This window comes from Beta vulgaris, chromosome 3, assembly GCF_026745355.1.
Source record: "Beta vulgaris subsp. vulgaris cultivar EL10 chromosome 3, EL10.2, whole genome shotgun sequence".
NCBI lineage: Eukaryota > Viridiplantae > Streptophyta > Magnoliopsida > Caryophyllales > Amaranthaceae > Beta > Beta vulgaris.
The window spans coordinates 26,103,504-26,126,048 of record NC_079204.1 but is presented as its reverse complement, the minus strand read 5'-3'; the positions used below and the strand labels follow the sequence as shown (position 1 = coordinate 26,126,048).

General features: G+C 31.8%; 1 protein-coding gene across 6 annotated transcripts in view; it reads right to left on the bottom strand.

Annotated features, from left to right (window-relative positions):
* Window positions 1–7,445: 7,445 nt before the first annotated feature.
* The window catches only part of LOC104906871 (serine carboxypeptidase-like 13), a 94,792-nt gene continuing 79,692 nt past the window's right edge, over window positions 7,446–22,545 (bottom strand). For 5 of the 6 annotated variants that reach the window (XM_048641321.2, XM_048641322.2, XM_048641320.2 and 2 more), the window contains 2 exons: window positions 11,454–11,508; window positions 10,695–11,088 (listed from right to left, as the gene is read on the bottom strand). In XM_048641321.2, the coding sequence (XP_048497278.1) occupies window positions 11,005–11,088; window positions 11,454–11,508 (139 nt within the window). In that variant the 3' untranslated portion in view covers window positions 10,695–11,004. Of the gene's footprint in view, window positions 7,681–10,694; window positions 11,089–11,453; window positions 11,509–22,545 lie in introns of those variants that run through there. The other variant, XM_057393680.1, reaches the window with a different exon arrangement.

Here is a 22,545-nt window from a genome sequence, read left to right as displayed (position 1 = left end):
GGTTTTTGCAAGTCAGTACAAGGAAAAAAGTGCAATCTAGAAAATGAAATAAAGTGATTAGCTCAAGTTTTATAAAATAAATTGTTTTCTTTTTTCAAGAAAATGATAATTAAAAAATCAGTCATGAAATTTTAAGTTTCTCTTAAAATGACTCATTGTATCATGTAAATGAAAATCAATAAAAATTGTCATAAAAAATCAAAATCAAAGAGGTTATTTAATATACATGAATACCAAAGTCCATTCAAGGAGATGAAGATCAAGGAGCCTCATGGTGAAGATCAAGATTGAAGATTTTTTATAGATCATAGATTTTGTATATTTTGTTGTAATAATATTTTTTTGTAAATAGTTATTACATCACTGAATTAATGAAAAAACATGGAGATGTTTATTCATGATTTTCATAAATAATGATACAATCTCTTTTGAATAAAATGAGCAACCTGTAATTACCCTGTTTTTAAGAGCGTTTATTTAAATGTTAAATATAATTATTAAGTTAATTATGTTTCAAAAATTCTTATTTTATTTGAGTTGTGGGATGTGATTTTTTTTATCGTGTTTGTAAAATATTTATTTAATTTTATGACGTTATTATTGAAAATTTCGGATTTTAAGTTTAAGTTGAGTGGTAATTGGCCCAAATAGGAAACTAAAGTCGATTTCTCACTTTACTACTTGTGGATGTCGCTTTAAGGAGGTAACTAAAACCCGCTAGTTCTTTCAACAAATCTCACCCAAATCAAAACCCCTTCTCTCGAAACCCCCAAACTCGTGCAATCCAAAACACCACTCCCCACCATCACTCTCTCGCTCACCTTTGCCTGCGCTTCACCGGCGTTTCTTCCTGGCTCGCCGAAGTTTCCCCCATGTCAGCGTCGTCTCGCTGTTCTATTTCTCTCGCCGACGTTCTCTAAGCTCGCTGGAGCTTTCCGTTCCTCTGCTTGTGTCGGTGTTGCGCGTTTTCTCTATCCTCTTCGTGGTGCTGCTGCACCGCCTTGAGCTCCTTGGTGGTCTTGTTATGGCCATCGTGTGCTGCTGCGGTGATGTTGTTATGGTGTCGTGCTGCCAGATGTTGCTTGTGGTTGGTCGGTACTGCTGCGTGCTGCACGTAACCCTTGTCGGCGTTGTTGTGCCGTATCTGCCACCATGTCGTTTTGCCTCTTGATTGAGGTGGTACATGCCTTTATTTCCAATCTTGAATATGATTTATTCCTTGACTTGTTATAGTTTGTTGACTTTACTTAGAAATAGATTTTATTTCATTTCAAGATTTGAACTAGCAAATTGATTAGTGATATTATGGTTTTATATAGTGTTTTCTCCCCTATTTATGTGCTAAAAGTTGTGGTTATGGTGCTCTAAGGAGCCATTTGGTACTAACTCTCTCCATCTAGTTGTGGTTTGCTGTTTTGTATTGGATTGTAGGTTTTGGAAGCTATTACCTACTTTACATGATTGCACATCGGATTAGAGAGGTTAGATGCCGAGTTTCTAGCTCCCGAGGATGATTTCCGGGACTTTGAGCAAAGAAGAACAAGAAACGAGATAAAACTGATCGGCCCGACAACATCGGGCGGGCCAGCCCGTTCGGGCGAAGAGGCATGTTGAATGTTTCTGTTGCGGGCCCGATCGGGCGTCAGACGCCTAGTCGTATTTTGGTGTATCGCCCGATCGGGCGCCCTGGCCCGACGTCGGGCGCCCTGCCAGCTACTTCTGCCTACCATGTCATCAGACCGCCCGATGTCATCGGGCGGGTCAGCCCGATCACATCGGGCGACTGATGGTTTTTGTCTTTTTCTTCGCTTTGGAGCCCGATGCCATCGGGCGACTTTGGCCCGATCGGGCAACTGACGAGACGCGGTTCTTTAATGATTACGGGCCCTTCTTTCGAGACTTTTGGCTATTGTTTTAGGGCTTGTATAAATAGAGAAATCAGAATTATTAGCATCTATCTAGTTTTTATTATTAGTTTTCTCTAGAGAGTGTTTAAAGAACCTTAATTTAGTGCTTTGTGATTTCAATTCAAGATCAAACCTTTTGCTTATTCATAGTTCAATATAATTCGGTAATCTTTCTTCATTATTTCTTTGTTATTTCTTCCATTGTTAATTATATTATTTTCTTAGTTATTTGCCATGTTTCAAAGTATGAGTTTTTATATGATTCTTGTTATTGTTTTCATGATCATGAGTGAGTAGTGCTATATCTAGAATTGTGGAGATCTATGTATGCAATGAGGGATTGATAGATTAGTTTGATTATCTTGTATTTCAATTGTTTCCTTTGATTGATTCTTCATGCTCGGATTATAAGTTAGGCCTGATTTATATTTCTATTGTTGCAATACTGAATCTACTTCGATAGAAAAGATACCGTATAGGCTTTCAATTATTAGGCAAAGTGACCCTTGACTATGCGAGAGAGGCTGGGTGATCTTTGAGGGAGGTAATGTTCGAGAGAAATTACATGTGCCCTAGACAGTTGACTTACTAGGTGATTATTATTTATCCCTGATTTCTCGAATTGTATGCATAGTGATCCATGATTCTAGTACTTATTAATATATTTACACCTTCATATTTAATTCTGCTATCTGTTTAGTTTAGTGACACAACAATTCATCTGATTTCGTTAGTGTAATATTAGAGTTCAGATACGATAGTATAACTTCTCCCTGTGGATTCGATCCTGACTTCCCTGACTACCAGTTAGTGGACCTTAGGTTATTTTTGATTAGGTGATACGACTTTAGCCTATCAATTAGTCATTGTGAGTTTAGCTAAAAGGAGTTGTGGTGGTTTGTTGTCAGGATAAGTATTGTTGAATTGTTGTAGTACGTCGTTAGTGTCGTTGTTGCTCCGTTGTAGTGGTTGATGTTGGGTTGTTGTTGTTCTGTTGTTGTGGTTGATGTTGTGTTGTTGATACGACATCGTCGTTGTGAAGCGTTGTTACTAGTTGTGGTTAGTTTTATGATCTAAAGATATGTAGAATTAGTTTGCAGCATTTAGGATTAAGAGTTTGGAATTATGGTTGTAAGGATTTCTATATTGGGAATTGATTATGATTGTGTTTTCTAGTTTAGATTAGTCTAAGTTTGGTCATTGATTATCGTTATTGTTGTGAGGTGATTCTTAGAGGATGATTTTGGAGTAAAGTATCATTCGGGATTATGAAGGAGATTGTGTTGTTGGAATTGGATTGCTTATGAGGTAAATTTTATGTTCAGTAAAATAATATACTCATGCCCTTCTGTGTGGATCTATGTTGTTTATACGTAAGTTCGTACTATGGCCATAGATATGAATGTGATGATAAATGTCATTGATTGATTATGAATACGCAACTGTTTTGCTAGCTTAGTTTATGAACTGAAAATAGAAAGTGGGCAAGGTATGGGTGGAGGACGGTTACTTCTTTTGACCTGATATGGTCGGCTACGCTCCATAACAAACCTTGAGGGGAAGTGTTGCTGGGCTCCATAACGAACCTTGCAGGCAGCGTTTGTCGAAAGCCTGTACTTGCCACTGATTTGTTTAAGAGAGTGAGCTATGCCAGCGATGTAACGAGATGAAAATGGTTTGATAAATAAAATATTTATAACGGGTTGAAGTAAAGGTTACGAGTTTTCTACTCATTTTGGAATTTTGTTTGTTTTGTATTTCTTCCTTGAATTTGCAGGTTTGGTGTTGTGATCTTGGAATTGGAAGTGGAGCAAGATAAAGATGTGTTTTGGATTTGGATTGAGTTGTATTTTAGATGGCAGATTTGAGAATAGTTATTTATAATTCGTTGTATATAATATTTGGGAATATTAGTCGAGTTATTTATGTATTTAAGGATATTCTTCCATTGCGAGTTAATTTATTTAAGAGTTAATTTTAGTTTATGGTTGTTGAGTGTGTTTCGCTAGCAGCTCGGAAAAGCGGGCTGTTACACAACCCGTGTTAAAAATATTGCATGCTAGGCCGATATATCATATTATATGAATTAAATGAACCAATCTCAATTAAGAGAAAAAATTGCAAATCTAAGTCAGTTAAATTATATGATGATCCATCTTACTTTTTAAATTTGTTCTCCATCTTCAAATGGATTAATCATATAAGTTGACATAATTAGATTGGTTATTAAGATCTCCAAATTGGTTTTCGGCCGTTTCACGTCTCTCACTTTAAAAGGCCAAATTCCAATTAGCCAAACACAAATCTCCAAATTCGATCTCAAATTGATCATTTCTCTCCAAATGACTTAATAATATTCAATTAAGATTATTTATCCAACGCTTTAATTAGGAAGAGAACCTCTAAGACCTCTTGAAAATCGTATATGTGATCACTAATTAAGGTGGTTATTTCAATCCTCGATTAATCGCTAATTAGAGTGATTAACTCAAACTCCTCGTTTAATCACTAATTAAGGTAATTATTATCAACCTTGGTTGATCCCCAATTAAGTTGATTAGCTTAATCTTTCATCATATTTAATCACTAATTAGAGTGATTATCTTAAAATCTTGGTTAATCACTAATTAAGATGATTAAATTAACCCATTTCATATTTAATCACTAATTACAGTAATTATCTTAAACCTTAATAATAGTTAATTAGGGCGATTATTTTTCTCATTTAATCACTAATTAGAGTGATTATCTTAAACCTTAATCGTTAATTAGGGTGATTATTTAATCACTAATTAGAGTGATTATCTCAAACCTTAATAATCGTTAATTATGGCTATTATTTTTCTCATGTAGTCACTATTTAGAGTGATCATCTTAAGCCTTGAATAATCACTAATTAGGGTGATTATCTTAACCTCCTTTTTTAATCACTAATTATAGTGATTATTTGAAGCCTTGAATATCACTAATTAGGATGATTATCTTAACCTTCATTTTTAATTACTAATATCTTAGAGTGATTATCTTAAGCCTTGAATAATCACTAATTAAGGTGATTATTTTAACCTTTAATTTTTAATCACCAATTAAGGTGATTATCTTGATCCTCCTCATATTTAATCACTAATTAAATTGATTATCTTAATACCATTTCAATCACTAATTGAAGTGATTACCTTATTCCTAATAGATTTGTTTGATTCTAAAGGTGAATTATTCATAATCTATTCTTCTGTTTTCTTTCCTCAATGGAATTGGCCATTTAAGGTGAGACATGAGATCGGACTATGATGGTTTTGATCCATGAGTGGATTCCAATCCCGTAATGATTGGTACGTAGTGCAACTTCGGTGCTCAAACCTACCATGTACAAATGATATATTGGTCCTAAATAAAATGGTTGATGTGTATATGTGCGAATTATGTGATTTTATTTTATTTTTAATAGCCATGATTACTTTAAATTGGAAAATAACACATTTAGTAAGAATCCGTTCTGTAGAACGGAGGAGGATACAAGTTCCAGATGTTCGCACCTCTTAACCTAAACCCCGAACCCTATCTCATGGTATGAGAGACCCATTTTTTTTTTAAAAAAAGCCTTATCCATATGAAGTCTTCATCGTTTTAAATGATATTTCCTAAAAATTGATTTTAAAATGATTTATTAAATAAATCTGTCCCTATTCAGATATAATAGGATGATGACTTCAAAGTTTTGTAAAACTCATAGTCCAATGAGAGACTTCCGTGGGATTCAAACCGTTAATTAAGACAGTAAAAAATCAGATACCAAAGTGACAAAATTTGCATGTACTGTAGAAAGATAGGTCATTACCTAACTCAATGTAAACTAAGAACTGGAATGATTGGCAAGAATGTGAAACTAAGAAATGGGTTGCAAAAACTAATGCTAGTCAAGAACATGAACCCGTGAAAGAAGGGGTTCCCACAACTAACAACTAGTTGATTTTTGCAGGTTAGAGTGAGGGGGAACAACAGTTGGTATCTTGATATGACAGGAGACACATCTAAATTTGTCTCATTCTCAACCTATGAAGGTGGAAGTGTAACATTTACTGACAACATTAAAGGTAACATAGTTGCCATGGATAAGGTTGGTAAGTTAGCATCCTATTCTATTATTTTTCTAGTTGAAGATTTAGAGCATAATCTTTTAAGTATTCCTCAATTATGTGACAAGGGAAATATTGTTAAATTTAATATTGAAAAATTCTTGATCTTTAATAATAGCTCTAAGAATGCCATCTTGAAAGGAACAAGGAAATGAAACACATATATTATGGATCTTGATCTTGTTCCTAAAAACAATTTGACATGTCTTAGTATTATTGAAGATGATCCTCTATTATGGCATAAGCGTCTAGGACATGCTAGGTTTTCATTACTTGACAAACTTCGATCAAAAGATCTTGTTTTGGGATTACCATCTATAAAATTTCATATTGATCAAGTTCGTGATGCGTGTGTCAAAGGGAAGTCTATTAGATCCTCTTTCAAATGTAAAACTATTGTGAGCACCACAAAATCATTGGAATTAATTCACATGGATTTGTGTGGCCCTATGAGGATTCAAAGCAGAAGTGGTAAGAGGTATGTGCTAGTTATTATTGATGACTATTCAAGATACACGCGGGTTATTTTTCTCTCTACTAAAGATGAGACTTATAATGAGTTCTTTGTCTTTGCAAAGAGAGTTCAAAATTTGGGTGGTCACAAATTAATGCATATTAGATCTGATCATGGTATGGAATCTGAATTACAAATTTGATGATTTAAGTAGAGATCATGGCTTAGATCATAATTTTCTTACTCTTAGGACACCACAACAAATTGGTGTTGTAGAGAGGGAAAAAAAACTATAGAGGAAATGGATAGGACTATGTTAATAGCTAGTCAACTTCCAAGAAACTTTTGGATTATTGATGTTGTTAACACTGCTTGTCATATATTAAATCGTGCCATGATGAGATATATCATTAACAAAACTTCTTATGAGCTTTATTTTGGTAAGAAACCCAATATTTACAAATTTTAGAACATTTAATTGTACATGTTATGTTCATAATAATGAGAAAGATAATCTTGGAAAATTTGATGCAAGGAATGATGAAGCAATAATTCTAGGATATTCATCACATAGTAAGGCTTATAGAATTTATAATAAAAGAATTATGTGTGTCGAAGAAAGTCTACATATAATTTTTGATGAATCTGACAATTTTAATCCAAGCAAGCAGATTGATGACTTTGAAATAGGCTTGGTTCGACCAAATGAAAAAGATGCAGATTCGATGGAGGAAGAAGAAGGAATAAAAGAGGAAAGGAACAAAGAAGATGAAAACTTTCATAATAATGTTGTTCTTGTTCCTCAAGGAGATGGAGTTGTTCTTGTTCCTAATAAGAATATAAATGTTGAATGAACTAATTTAACAATGGTTGAAAGAGGAACAAACGAATAAAGGCTCCTCATCCTCTCAAGAAATTCAAGAGGAAAAACCTGTTCCTGTAAGAGAATTTCAACCAAAAACCTTGGAGACATAAAAAATCACATCCAGTGGAACTCATAGTAAGTGACACATCCAAAGGTACGTAAACTCGATATCAGATAAGGAATTTTTGTGCGTTCCTATCAATGATGGAACCAAGAAATCATGAAGAAGTCTTAACTGATTTTGATTGGATCACTGCTATATATGTAAGATGAATTAAATGAATTTTAAAGAAACAAGGTATGTCATCTAGTTCCGTCCTGTAAACAACAAAAATATGATTGGATTAAAATGGGTGTTTAAGAACAAACTAGATGAGCATGCAATTATAAGGAACAAAGCTAGACTTGTAGTAAAAGGTTATAATCAACAAGAAAGAATTTTACTATGAAGAATCCTTTCCTCCTGTTGCTAAACTTGAAGCCATTAGAATAATAATTGCATTTGTTGCATGTATGAGATTTAAATTGTATCAAATGGATGTCAAATGTGTGTTTTTTAATGAAGATGTATATGTTGAAAAACCCTCTCGATTCGAAAATAATGATTTTCCAAATCATGTATACAAGCTTGACAAAGCCCTTTATGGGTTAAAGTAGGCGCCTAGGTCATGACCGGTATGAGATATTATCTAAGTTCCTTTTAGAAAACAATTTCAAAAGAGGAAAAGTTGATAAAACTTTGTTTATAAAATCGAAAGGAACTAATATACTTCTTGTTCAATTATATGTTGATGACATTATATTTGGAGCAATTAATGAGTCATTATGCAAAGAATTCTCAAACCTCACGAGTAATGAATTTGAAATGAGTATGATAAGTGAGTTGAATTTCTTTTTTGGGTTAACTAAAAAAGGAATAATTATTCACCAACAAAAATACATAAAGGAACTGCTGAAAAAATATAGGCTCTAAAATTCAAATATCAATCACACTCCTATTGAAACTTGAATTAGATAAGATGAAGATTTCATAGTAACAAGTGTGATCAAACAAGATATAGAGGCATGATTGGTTCCCTTTTGTAACTAACTGCTAGTCGTCCAGACATTTAGTGTTGGTTTGTGTGCTAGATTTCAAGCAAATCCCAAGGAGTCTCACTTAACTACTGTGAAAAGAATTCTTAGATATCTTAAAGGAACATATGATCTTAATACCTTTCTATCCAAGAAGTGATACATTTGAGTTAAGAGGATATTTTGATGCTGACTATGTTGGAGATCTTGTAAATAGGAAAAGCACCTCATGTATGGTTCAATTTCTTAGTCATAGTTTAGTTTCTTGGAGCACCAAGAACCAATACTCATTTGCTTTATCCACAGCTGAAGCAGAATATGTAGATACTGCATGTTGCTCACAAATGCTTTGGATAACACAGCAACTTTGTGACTATGGGATAAACTTTAATTGTGCTCCTATTTATTGTGATAATACAAGTGCCATTAGTATTTCAAAAGATCTAGTGCATCATTCAAGAGTCAAACATATACATATCAGAGACATCACTTTCTAAATGAAAATGTGGAAAAAGGTTTGATTAAACTTGAGTTTTGTCAAACTGAAAATCAGATTGATGATATACTAACCAAGCCTCTACAAAGAGATAGATATAAAAATTAAGGATTGAGTTAGGTTTAATAAAACTTAAGTAATTCTTCCTATTACAAATTTACAATCCCCCATGTCTGAATTGATTTGACTTACTCTATGTGATTTTAAGTGACTGTGATTGAATACTTAAGACCATTGCAAATCGAAATGTTGAAAACATAAACTTGTAGTAACAGGAATAAAGTCACTCACAAGTGTCACATAATACTCCCCTTACTGTTCCTAAGTGATAGAAACATGTATGATATGATGAAATGTTGATAATAAGCAAATGTTATTCATACAACACAAGTTCCTTAATTTTCTTTTCTTTTCATAAATTAAAAGTCCATAAAAAAAAAAAATTAGGAATCAGATCTCTTAAATCTTGATTCATCTTTATTTTTTTCTTTTCTTTTATTTTTATTTATCTTTTTAATTTTCCGTGTGTGACCCTTCGAATACTGTTACATGCATCTTCTTTCATTTTCTTTCTTCCTTTCCAAAATCGTATTCCTTCAATTGCTTCATCTTCAACATTTTTCATCCTCAACCCACCTCTTCACACCAGATAAAACCTTGATCTTTCATTATCAAATGGCAAAAACCTCTCTCAATTCACCTTTTTCCTAAAGCAAAATCTCTCAAAACCTCACAAATAGAAAATCCCTCTTCTCCATCCAAAACCCTAGAAATCTAAAATCTTCAAGAAATTAAACACATATGGAGGTAAAGAAACAAAAATTGGAGTCACCGGGGAGAAGTATTCGAAGAAGGAAACTAATTGTGGAAGATGATGAAGAAGAAATTCCCGAATCAGTTGAGGGGGAAGAAGAAGCAACACCTGTTCCTGCCAAAGGAATTGCTACTTCTTCCTCATAGGAACGAGTGGAAAAAAGTGATTCTAGGTATGTTCTTGGATTTTGCCGATGCATAAACGAGACTTTGATGTTTTTTCTCTTTCCTTGTACGATCAATAGATTCCAAATTCAAATATATGACCAAAATGATCATTGATAGACAATTCTTAAATTATTAAGTTGATTTTTTCTCACAAATTGTAAAAGGCGATTGGTGATTTGATAATTTAGAAATATAAACACTAACCTTTGTTTAGTGAAAAATATTTTTGGTATATTAAGTGCCATCTCAAGAGTCGAGAGGTCTCATGTTAAGACGTAAGTTCAGTCGACAACCCTCCTTGGGGGATAATCTTGACCATTGAAGTAAGTAACTTATGAGTGAAACCTTTCATGTCTTTTTCTCTTCTCTTCCTTTCCCTTCATGTCATATTTTTATTTTACTTTGCTAGTACCCTTAAAGTAAATCGTCCATAACCCAAATACAGTAGTTGGACTTGGACTGAGTGAAGAGGATGAGTGTGCTAGCATGTTCATTCCAGATATTTCCAATATTCGAAGGTTCTAACATATCAAAGAGAAGGAAAATTCTAATTCCCCTCTTTCCTTTCCTTCCCCTCCAATCCCTTCATCCTAACACATAGGTGAAATAATATATACTTCCTGTGTTTCAATATATACTTGACATACTTCTCTCGTTATACTTGTCAATGCATATTTAAACATTAATACGTTTAATTCTATGTAAGTATAAATTATGAAAAGTTGATATTATGAAATTATATATATCGAGACGAGTCTAACATTATATTTTGCCTTACATAAAATTCATAAATACAATCAAATAAAAGTGTGTGAATAGTGAAAAAATTAAACCATGTCAAATATTTTGAAACGAAGGAAGCATAAAATAAATAACACTATAACAGTGTTGTGCCACACACTTAGAACTATTAGTTGGTTTTTAAACGGTCAACTTTAAGCATATATAAACTACAACTCTATGGACCACGACATTAACGACATCGCTAAATAGTTTTCATGTCGAAATCATTTCATATTGTAGTTGCTGATCTACTAATTAATGACCTACAATATGATCCCCATAATCTTTAGTTCTCACGCGCATACGTACTAACGAGGATGCATGGCAAACCATTTCGTGAGCATAGTGAAGCATTCTGCGCGCTTATACTCTGGAGCAGTATGGCCTGCTCCCTGCATGTTTACGAATACATACAAACCTATGTTATTCATTCAAACCAAATACTCCCTCCGTCCCAATTTATTTGCTACATTTTGCCATTTAGGGGTGTCTCAATTTATTTGCTACATTTGCAAATATTTCCATATATAGTACATAGGTCCCACACTTTATTGACAAATTTGCGATCACTCCCTTCTTGATTTTGTAAATGTTTCCATATATAATACATAGGTCCCACAATTTACCTATTTGCTTTTTTGTTAATTCCATTTATGTCAATGATCCCCACTCCCTCCTTGGTCTTTGTGAAAAAGTGCTTGTAGCATATAAATTGGGACGAAGGGAGTAATACACATATGAAAAAAGCGTCTCTTACCTTCACAGTAGCATATGTTAGATGATAGTTGTCGTTTGAATACTTAGTAATATACCTGCGCACACGCAACTTTAAATTTGAGATGCTAGGAAAGATTTTAATCTAGAATGGATTAAGAAAAAAGGAGAATAATGTACTACTACTTCCGTTTCCTAAAGTTCTTCTTTGTTACTGTTACTACAGATACCAATGAGAATTAATTTGTGTGGGGTGTGGGGTCAGTAAAGTAGGAGAGAGAAAATGGTTAAGATAAATAAACAAATAAAAAGAGGTTAAAGTAGGAGAGAGAAAGGGAGTAAATTGAATTAATAATGTAATGGTGGACCATATGACAGGGACATGAGAGGGTAAAAAGGGAAAAAATCCAAATAAGAAATAAAGTAAAAGAGGGAAGATATTTTGAGAACTCACTTAAACGGAAAGAAGGAAAATCTTTAGGAAACAGATGGAGTATGTAATACGAGGTTGATTTCATGTATGTTCTGCGCTTCTTTGTGTTGTTTTTGTATGGAATTTGGGAAAATACCAAAGATAATACAAAATTCTCTCTTAATTTTGGGTCCACATTCGCTGATACTAGAAAGAAAAAGTAGTTATATATAACAACTATATTTTGAATCCCGTGTGATACACAGTTTTTTTTAATGTCGTAGAATTATATTCACGTCATAATTGTGTGATAATAAAATAAATAAATCATATATTCATTGAGGCATATTTTATAGTAATATGATTATATTCTTAATTAATGATTATTATTATTATGCAAATCTCAAGCTCTATTCAATTATAATGAGACTAGTTTTGAAACCCGTGCGTTGCACAAGTTGTCATTTTGATTTTTCGTAAATTTTTTGTTAACATTATTGATTTTTTGTTTCTGTGAATTGAGATTTTCAACACCATTGTATTTATATACTTCCTTAATTCTTTTTCTATTGCAACAATTGTAGTTTCATTTATTGGTACCATTCCACTTTTGGTAAGAAAAAAACAACTATAGTTGACAACATCGGTTTTACTTTATGTTAATCAAATTGCCTCATAAAGTTACTTGTACTTTATTAAAGATTTGCTTATCCTCTACTCTAGTCAACCACTCTATGCTAAATTACCTTTTTTTTTTTAATTTCTATACTATAAGGGAAGAGGGGAGCAACGGTGTCTCCATCTTAAATTACATTTTTAGCCCTGTTAAATAAATTATATTTTAAGGTTAAACTTTAAACAACTCAAAGTCAGAACAATTAAAGCATATCAACAGAAAATTGACAAAATTATTTTAGAAAAGGAAATTCCCAAACAATTCAAAGTTATCACAATCATCATAAAATTGAGAAAATAATTTTACACAAGGAAATTTACCATAAATTTAAAATGACACATACATATGATTATACATTGACTAGAAAAGTCCATAAACAAAATTAGAAGTGTGTTATTGAAATACTTTATCGACAATAATGTAGTATGTAAAAACTTGATATGATTTATAATGTATTTAGAAACTTATATTTTTTTTTATCAATAAGATAAGATTCTTTATCTAAAGTAACATTGAACCATTACATAGTTTCAACTCCAACTTCATGTTGAAACAAACAAAAGGTTAGTGATATATAATTTCTAATTGCTTTATGCATTATACATGCTTCATTAATTTTCAAATTATTTTCTCAGAAATAGCACAATCAAGAAGAACTGAAGTTATTCAAATGCTATTGAAAATTGACTTGGAAAGAAAATTTCAAAGGATTTAGTGCGAAACAGTAACCAACAAAGAAAATAATTAGAGCATGCATCGCGTGCATAAATTGCTAGTTCTCTTCAAACCATGGCTAAGCCAATTGTTAGTAAGAAAAGACATAAAGTATTTGTCAACATACTTTAATTTCTAGATTTGTTATTGTGATATAAATTATATATTGTTTAATGTTCAACTAAATATTATAGCATGGAACACTAATTATAATATTCCGAATTACGTAGCAAATGTTACACACAATTTACATATTATAATTATTTAGGTTCATTCGAAACCGAACTCTAATTTTAGTTTATTTAGAACTCTTATATGTATTTAAATCTATGTAGAACTCTATTTTTGTAAAAAAAAAATTAATGACAAAGCAATCCTACGTGGCGCGTTATATGGCTTCCAAATCTTAAGCAGCTCCCTATGCTCCTAAAAAGTTCATCCTTTATGTAGCAAAAATTATACTTAATTGTTTTATTGATTTTTAGATAATTTATTGAAAATCAAACTCTAATTTCTTTTAATAAGTCGAAAACTCCTATATTCTTATCCAGAGCCATCTCAAACATTTTGAAAACCCTATACAAATTCTAAAATAAGGCCCTTGAAAAAGTTGAATCAAATAGAATAAATTATTATATGTTTTTATTTGTTTACTGTTACTCAATTAATTGAGGATGAACATTTCTTGAACTAAATAACTTTTTTAATTGATAAATTTCTAATACAACTGACAACTAATTTTTTTCAACATATACTCCATACTACAACTAATTATGTAACCTTTAAAATAGCACAATCCTTAACATTATTGATCGAAAATCATCAATCTATACAAATATATTACACGACATGCGAAAATAAGAAACTGTGTCACATGGCACTCTCCTTAGGGAGTTTTAGTTCATGTAATTCATGTACAATAAAAAAATTAAGAAATTGCATGATATAAGATTTGATCCCGAGACCTCAAGTACATATACTAAAGTTCTAACCACTAGGCTAAGTTGTATTTAGTGCTATTATTATCATAAAGTATTATATTAATAAATGAAATTGTTTCTTATCCGGAGCATAGCCCGGACCTCATAACTAGTTAGATATTTATAACTAGCCATCCAAAAATCATAATCAGTGAAATTTATTAAGAGAAAGATCACAAATATGAACAATTTTCACGAAAAATTTACCAGAGAAACAATGCATATATGAATATCGATAAATGCAATATGAACCTACTGTTTGAAAATTACATTGCTATGTTGGAAACAAACTCAGTCATATAACTAACTGATCCAATAATATCACATTAAATAAACTGATAACATAATCTACACAAATATATTAAAAGGCGTGTATAAGCAAGAAATTGTGTCAAATAACGCTCTCCCTAGGGAGCTTTAGTTCATGTAATCCATGTACAATAATTTTTTTTTAGAAATTGCGTAGTAGGATTTGATCCCGATACCTCAAGTACATATACTAAATTCTTAATTAGCCACTAGACTAAATTGTATTTAGTGTTATTTATCGGTAGATCCTACCCCCCCCCCCCCCCCCGGCGATTTTTTGGCTCGGATACCAAGATTGACCCCAGGACTAGACGGATTTAGGACCGTCTTGGTTGTATTTCAGATTAATTACCTACCGTCCAGTCTCCCTTTCGCTATATAATTAATCTGAAATACAACCGAGATGGTCCTAAACCTGTCCAGTCCTGGGGTCAATCTTGGTATCCGAGCCAAAAAATTGTCGGGGGATAGGATCTGCCGATATTAAGTCTAAAATAGTCTAATTACTCATAATAGTACTACTAATAGTGTTAAAATTAAGATGGGTTGCTATTTCGTCTTTTTGTGATTTCGTTTCTTACTGATTTTGATGTACACCACTCATTTCCTACGTGAACATGCAAGTTATTTCAATTCCATGACAAAATTCTCTATTATATTAGAATAGTTTATGTTTTGATTATTTAAAAGAAAACCTATTATCTTTGTATGTATTAAGTTTAGTTCAACTATCTAGTGTTAGTATTTTCCACTAAAAGCTATCTACATCATATAATATATAATTTTGTGGGTTTAGTAGTTAAGAATTTTCACTAAGTGTTGGTCAGACGTTGGTCAATCTTTGTTATATATATTCGTTGGTCAGCCGTTAAGAGGAGAAAAGGTGGTTCCGGTAATGGTGGTCCCGTTGGTCCCATTTATATGCATTTACTTATCTGCTACATGCACTAAATTTTATTACTATATGATCATGGCTACTTTTGTTAGGAAATTATTTTCACATGATAGTGATAACTCAAACATAGTACAAAATAAAGAAATATCTTTTCCGATTAATTTTCAAAACTGGACTATACCTAGGAAACATATCGACATAATTTATCAAATAAGAAAACTTGACTTTAAGACAGCTTTTTCTATTAAGCATCACGAGGAAACTACAAATTTAAATCAAGAATTTCAAAGTATTAAATTACTTAATAAGACATCTATAGATAAATACTTAAAAACATATAGATATATTCATTCTGGTATGAAACAAATAACCTTAAAACCCCTATCTAGAGAAGGTCTTGATTGTCCAATATATATAGCTCTAAGAGATAATCGCTTAGTTGGCTATAAAGATTTCCTTTTAGCTATGATTCAAACTAATATTTGTAATGGTCCAATCTACTTTAATTGTTGTCGTCCAAACTTTACAGTAGACTAAAACCAATCCATGGATACTAGACACTTTAGTTCTAGATGTCCATCTTTCAAATAATTCAACAGTACAATTTAGGAATTATGTTAAAAAATTCGTATTAATTTACCATGTCTATTTTAGACTTCTATCTTCTCAACTAAATCCAAAATGTTTACTTCATCCCACTATAGATGAAACTATACTCTTAAAAGTTGAAACTGAAAGTGCAGCTACTTTTACTCCTAAAACATTAAAATGGAATGAAATTACTATTCCTGAACAATTTTGAATTCATTATAATCCTCCTCCTAGAAATATTAGTCAAAAGAAAATTGATCAAATTATAGAAGAACCTGATGGTCAGTTAGGTACTAATTATGAAAAGGCTAGACCATCAACCTCTTATGAAAATGCTCGACCTTCATATGAAGAAAATTCTTATAATAATCTTCAAATGTCTGCTTCTAAAAATTTACATTTTGAAGAAACTTCAAAATTCCGCTACAAAAACCCAATACCTGAACAGTAGGAGAATCTTCTACTAATTCAATTCACCTACTTCTCACCTGAAACCACCTACCTTTTCCTCTATTAATGTTATTAAAAAAGAATTTCAAATAGACTTAATTAGAGTATATTCATAATGATTTTTATTCAAAACAAAATAATGCTAAAAAAGATTGGTTCTTTGGATGTTTTGATCAAATTGCAAGAAAACATGTCAGATAGAATGATTTCTGATATGAAAAAATTAGAAATTAATATTCCTTTTTTCACCTGGTTTTCAACTTATACCAAAAAAATAATGTATTTATACCTTTCAATAAAAATCAAATAAACATGACCAGTAGTTTAATTCAAAGTTGGACTTTAAAAGATGGAAGTATAATTAAATCTGTTCATTCTGTGTTAACCGAAATTCAAGTTAATAATAATGAAGGATCTTTTTTTATGGCTCCTTTTAAAAGTGGTAGAGAAAATGACAACTCCTCCTCTGCTATTTTAGGTGACATAAAAAAAATATATCACCAAAATAATTATTCAAACCAACATCTCACTACGATTTCAAAACAAATAGAAATACTATATATGCAACTAGAGTCAAAAAAATTTCCTGATATTGATGACATTACATCTAAACTAGGAACATTATCTATAAATAAAAAGGAAACAAAATTTCCTTTCGACATAGCTGCTCCGTATATTAATACTTCAAGTATTCCTATAATTAGTAAGATTGAAGAAAAATTATCTAACCTAAGTACTTCCAAGTCCACTAATAATATTAATGTTTTGGATAAATATAGTTCAAATAAACTAATCAATTCAGATGATGAAGAAAATGAAATCAATAAAATAAATAATAGTTCTTGGAAAAACGTCTGTAGCAGAAATTATTATACTAGACCTACTCCACCAGATATTCAATATGAAGAAAGACATAAATTCATAGACTCAAAATATGATGGAACTGCAGTTTATGAATGGAATATTGATGGAAAATTAGATTATGAAATATTAAATGTTCTTTCCGAAATGACTATGGCCATAACTACTTATAGGTCAAGAAATTGTCAAGAACATACATTATAGATTTTCTCACAACTGTTTTACTGGTCAATTAAGAAATTGGTGGGACAATAGTATTAATATGGAAACTAAAGTTCAAATTTTTAATCACGTTAAAATAGAAAATGAACAACAAGCCTTAGATGGAAGCTCGATTCTTATTAATATGATTGCTATGCATTTTATTGGTAATCCAAAGGAGGAAATGTCAACAAACCAAGTAGTCCTTACTAATCTTAGGTGTCCTACATAGATGATTATCGATGGTATAAAGATGTATTCCTTAGTAATATTTTTAGACGAGGTGATTGCAATCATTTTTGGAAAGAAAGGTTTATATCTGGTCTTCCATCCCTATTTTCTCAAAGACTATTCCTAAAACTAAGAGAAAGTGCGGGTCAAGAAAAATTCCATATGATAGTATGACTTATGGGACAATTTTTCCTTTGTTAAAAAAGAAGCAATTGCTTTGTGTCAGAATTAACAATTCAAAGTAAATATTCATCTGAAAAAAGAGAAAGACGTAGAGAATTAGGAAGTTTATGTGATGCATTTGGTTTACCCAAAATTCAACCTCCCTCTGCCATCAATAAAAAGAATATAGGGAAAATTTTCGACCAACTAGAAAAATTATTAACGACCCATATTATAAAAAAGACCTTTAAGGCACCCACCAGACCACCAAAGAAAATTATAGATTCCAAAAGACCGATTTATTGTTATAAATGTGGACGAGTAGGTCATAAGGCTAACGAATGTGACTTAAACAAAAGATTAATGAATTATGTGGTCATGATCCAGACCTTCAACAAAAAATTTTAGCCTTATATTCACTAGAAACTTCCTCAGAACATAATCTTACTGACATAGTGAAGATAATCTACTCAAATAAAATCAGATAATGAGTCAACCTCTTGTTGTTAAAAGAGTCAGCCCCGTTTTGCAAAAAGGATGTGTAATAATATTTGTTAATTTCAAAAGATTTATTCTAAAAAATTATTTTCATTAATCAAAATTAATTTTATTCATATTTACTCATTTAATTATTTCAGATGCAGAAAACTCAACCATCTTCCAGTTCCAAAACCAAAAACCTATACCTCACACAAAAAAGAAGAATTCATACCCAAGGTATTCAAGATTTACTCAAAAAACTTTCCCCACCACCAAAAGACTTATCAAATAACCTCACTCAAACAGCCAAAACCACTGCTTTACCTACAATACATAAAACAATTTCCAAACTTTTCATATATGAACTAATCATCCAAATATATCAGCTTCCAACCGATATGCAGGAAATCATCATCAACAAAGTAAAGCAAGAAAATTCAACACATGGTATATCAATTTCCTAACATTAGAAAAAATATCCCCCTATAGCATTTGGCGAACATGGAGACGGTCTATATTAATATTATCATATTACCAAACTGCAGTATTCTTTCTATCCACAAGAGACATTAAAAACTGATCCATATTTTCAAATTATGGAAATATGGCTTGGTAAGGAAATTTTACGAAGTACCAGAACCAGACACAGTTTTTCAAGAGTTCACAAAATTCCAGCAATATATATTTTCAACAGTATGTTCCCTTCAAAGGAAAGAATGGATATATGAAAAAATCATTTGCGCCAACATAGAAATGGTGAACAGCAAGACTAAACCAGCCCACTATTTCATACTCATTAATATAATAAAGTGTGATCTTTATTGCAAGGATCCCGCTGTCTTACATCCAACTCAAGCAAGAGCATTGGGTTTTTCTACATCATCCGCAAAATTGAAGAATTAATCCGAAAAAACGACAAAGACCCGTTACTTTTATCCATTGCGGAAATACAACAGTTTTTTTCCTACATGGCTACAAGAGTATTTTATTATAGTGTTAACCACTCTGAACCATTAATCCATATTATCTCAACTCAGAGCTGGCAAATTTCTCTCTCAAGAAGGCAAAATACTCTTATTCAAATTATTAGAAAATTGTCCGCAGGATCTTCCTGGCAAAAGTTAGGACATTAAAAAATTAAAAGATCCCGCTAAGTGAATATCACTTAGGCAAAAATAAGGAATATATTTTACTAACATTTTCAATGCAGGTACTCTTATGATGACTCATCAAATATCCGGTATACCACCTAACTATCTGATGAAATGTATATTCATCGCCCAAAGACACAAAAGGACAATATCACAAGAAGACAAATGAATCATTCTCCAAAATATGCAAAAGTAGCCACGAGCATGAAAACATATTTCCACATGAAGTCACATGAAGCCAAGGATCCATTTAAGCAAAAATCCAAAAATCAAAGTTATCAGCAAAGGAATAGATACAAAGTTCAAGTTATTTTAGGAACTCAAATGGAAAACTACTTCTGGTTACAAGCGCCAATATTATCACTTGTATTTCACAAACAACCAAAAATCATGTACTATAAATAGCTGATTGTATCCTCGTAGAAATCAAGTGTGTTTTCTTCAGTACAAAATATAGAGCAAATATTATTAATCAGATACAAAAGCCTCTCGCTCAAAATTAGTTGTTACTCCATCCTTGTGTAAGTTCATTCAAGTTCAATCAAAGTAAGTTGTTATGCATATCTATGTTTCTTTTTAAGTGTTTTCAACATCTGTTCGAACTATTCAAACATCTGTTCCAATTTTCAAAACTGATTTCATTCAGTTATTAATTCAATAATAAACTATCTTTTCAAAATCAAAGTAAATTTCAAAACTTTTATTTCCAAAGTTTTTATTAATCCTTTGACGTGATACTAAGATTGACCCCAGGACTGGACGGATTTAGGACCGTCTCAGTTGTATTTCAGATTAATTATATAGCGAAAGGGGGACTGGACGGTAGGTAATTAATCTCGTCAAAGGATTAATAAAAGCTTTGGAAATATAGCTTTGAAATTTATTTTGATTTTGAAAAGATAGTTTATTATTGAATTAATAACTGAATGAAATCAGTTTTGAAAATTTGAACAGATATTTTGAATAGTTCGAACAGATGTTGAAATTACTTAAAAAGAAACACAAATATGAATAACAACTTACTTTGATTGAACTTGAATGAACTTACACAAGGATTGAGTAACAACTAATTTTGAGCGAGAGGCTTTTGTATCTGATTCGTAATATTTGCTCTCTATTTTTTACTGAAGAAAACACACTTGATTTCTACGAGGATACAATCAGCTATTTATAGTACATGATTTTTGGTTGTTTGTGAAATACAAGTTATAAGTATTGCCACTTGTAAACAGAAGCAGTTTTTCATTTGAGTTCCTCTGATAACTTGAACTTTGTATCTATTCCTTTGCTGATAACTTTGATTTTTGGATTTTTGCTTAAATGGATCCTTGGCTTCATTTCATGCTCGTGGCTACTTTTGCATATTTTGGAGAATGATTCATTTGTCTTCTTGTGATATTGTCCTTTTGTGCCTTTGGGTGATGAATATACAATTTTGTCAGATAGTTAGGTGGTATACCGGGTATTTGAGGAGTCATCATAGGAGTACATGCATTGAAAATGTTAGTAAAATATATCCCTTATTTTTTCCTAAGTGATATTCACTTAGCGGGATCTTTTAATTTTTTAATGTCTTAATTTTTGGCAGGAAGACCCTGCAGACAATTTTCTAATAATTTGAATAAGAGTGTTTTGCCTTCTTGAGAGAGAAATTTGCCAGCTCTGAGTTGATATAAGTATGGATTTGATGGTTCAGAGTGGTTAACACTATTAATAAAATACTCTTGTAGCCATGTAGGAAAAACAACTGTTGTATTTCCGCAATGGATAAAAGTAACTGGGTCTTTGTCGTTTTTTCGGATTAATTCTTCAATTTTGCGAATGATGTAGAAAAACCCAAATGCTCTTGCTTGAGTTAGATGTAAGACGGCGGGATCCTTGTAATAAAGATCACGCTTTATTATATTAATGATTATGAAGTAGTGGGCTGGTTTAATCTTGTCGTTCACCATTTTTATGTTGGCGCAAATGATTTCTTCATATATCAATTCTTTCCTTTGAAGGGAACATACTGTTGAAAATATATATTGTTGGAATTTTGTGAACTCTTGAAAAAATTCTATGTCTGGTTCTGGTACTTCGTAAAATTTCCTTACCAAGCCATATTTCCATGTTTGAAATTATGGATCAGTCTTTATAATGTCTCTCGTGGATAGAAAGAATACTCCAGTTTGGTAATATGAAAATATTCATATAGACCGTCCCCATGTTCGCCAAATGCTATAGGGGGGTATTTTTTCTGATGTTAGGAAATTGATATACCACGTGTTGAAGTTTTCTTGCTTTACTTTATTGATGATGATTTCTGCATATCGGTTGGAAGTTGATATATTTGGATAATTAGTTCAAATATGAAAAGTTTGGAAATTGTTTTATGTATTGTAGGTAAATCATGGGTTTTGGCTGTTTGAGTGAGGTTATTTGATAAGTCTTTTGTGGTGGGGAAAGTTTTTTTGAGTAAATCTTGAATACCTTGGGTATGAATTCTTCTTTTTTGTGTGAAGGATAGGTTTTTGGTTTTGGAACTAGAAGATGGTTGAGTTTTCTGCATCTGAAATAATTAAATGAGTAAATATGAATGAATATTAATTTTCATTAGTGAAAAGTAATTTTATGAGAATAAATCTTTGGAAATTGAACAAATATTATTACAGCATCCTTTTTGGCAAAACGGGGCTGACTCGTTTAAACAACAAGAGGTTGACTCATTATCTGATTTTATTTGAAGTAGATTATCTTCACTATTGTCAGTAAGATTATGTTCTGAGGAAGTTTCTAGTGAATATAAGGCTAAAATTTTTTGTTGAAGGTCTGGATCATGACCACATAATTCATTAATCTTTTGTTTTAAGTCACATTCGTTAGGCTTATGACCTACTCGTCCACATTTATAACAATAAATCGCTCTTTTGGAATCTATTATTTTCTTTAGTGGTCTGGTGGGTGCCTTAAAGGTCTTTTTTATAGTATGGGTCGTTGTTAATAATTTTTCTAGTTGGTCGAAAATTTTCCCTATACCTCT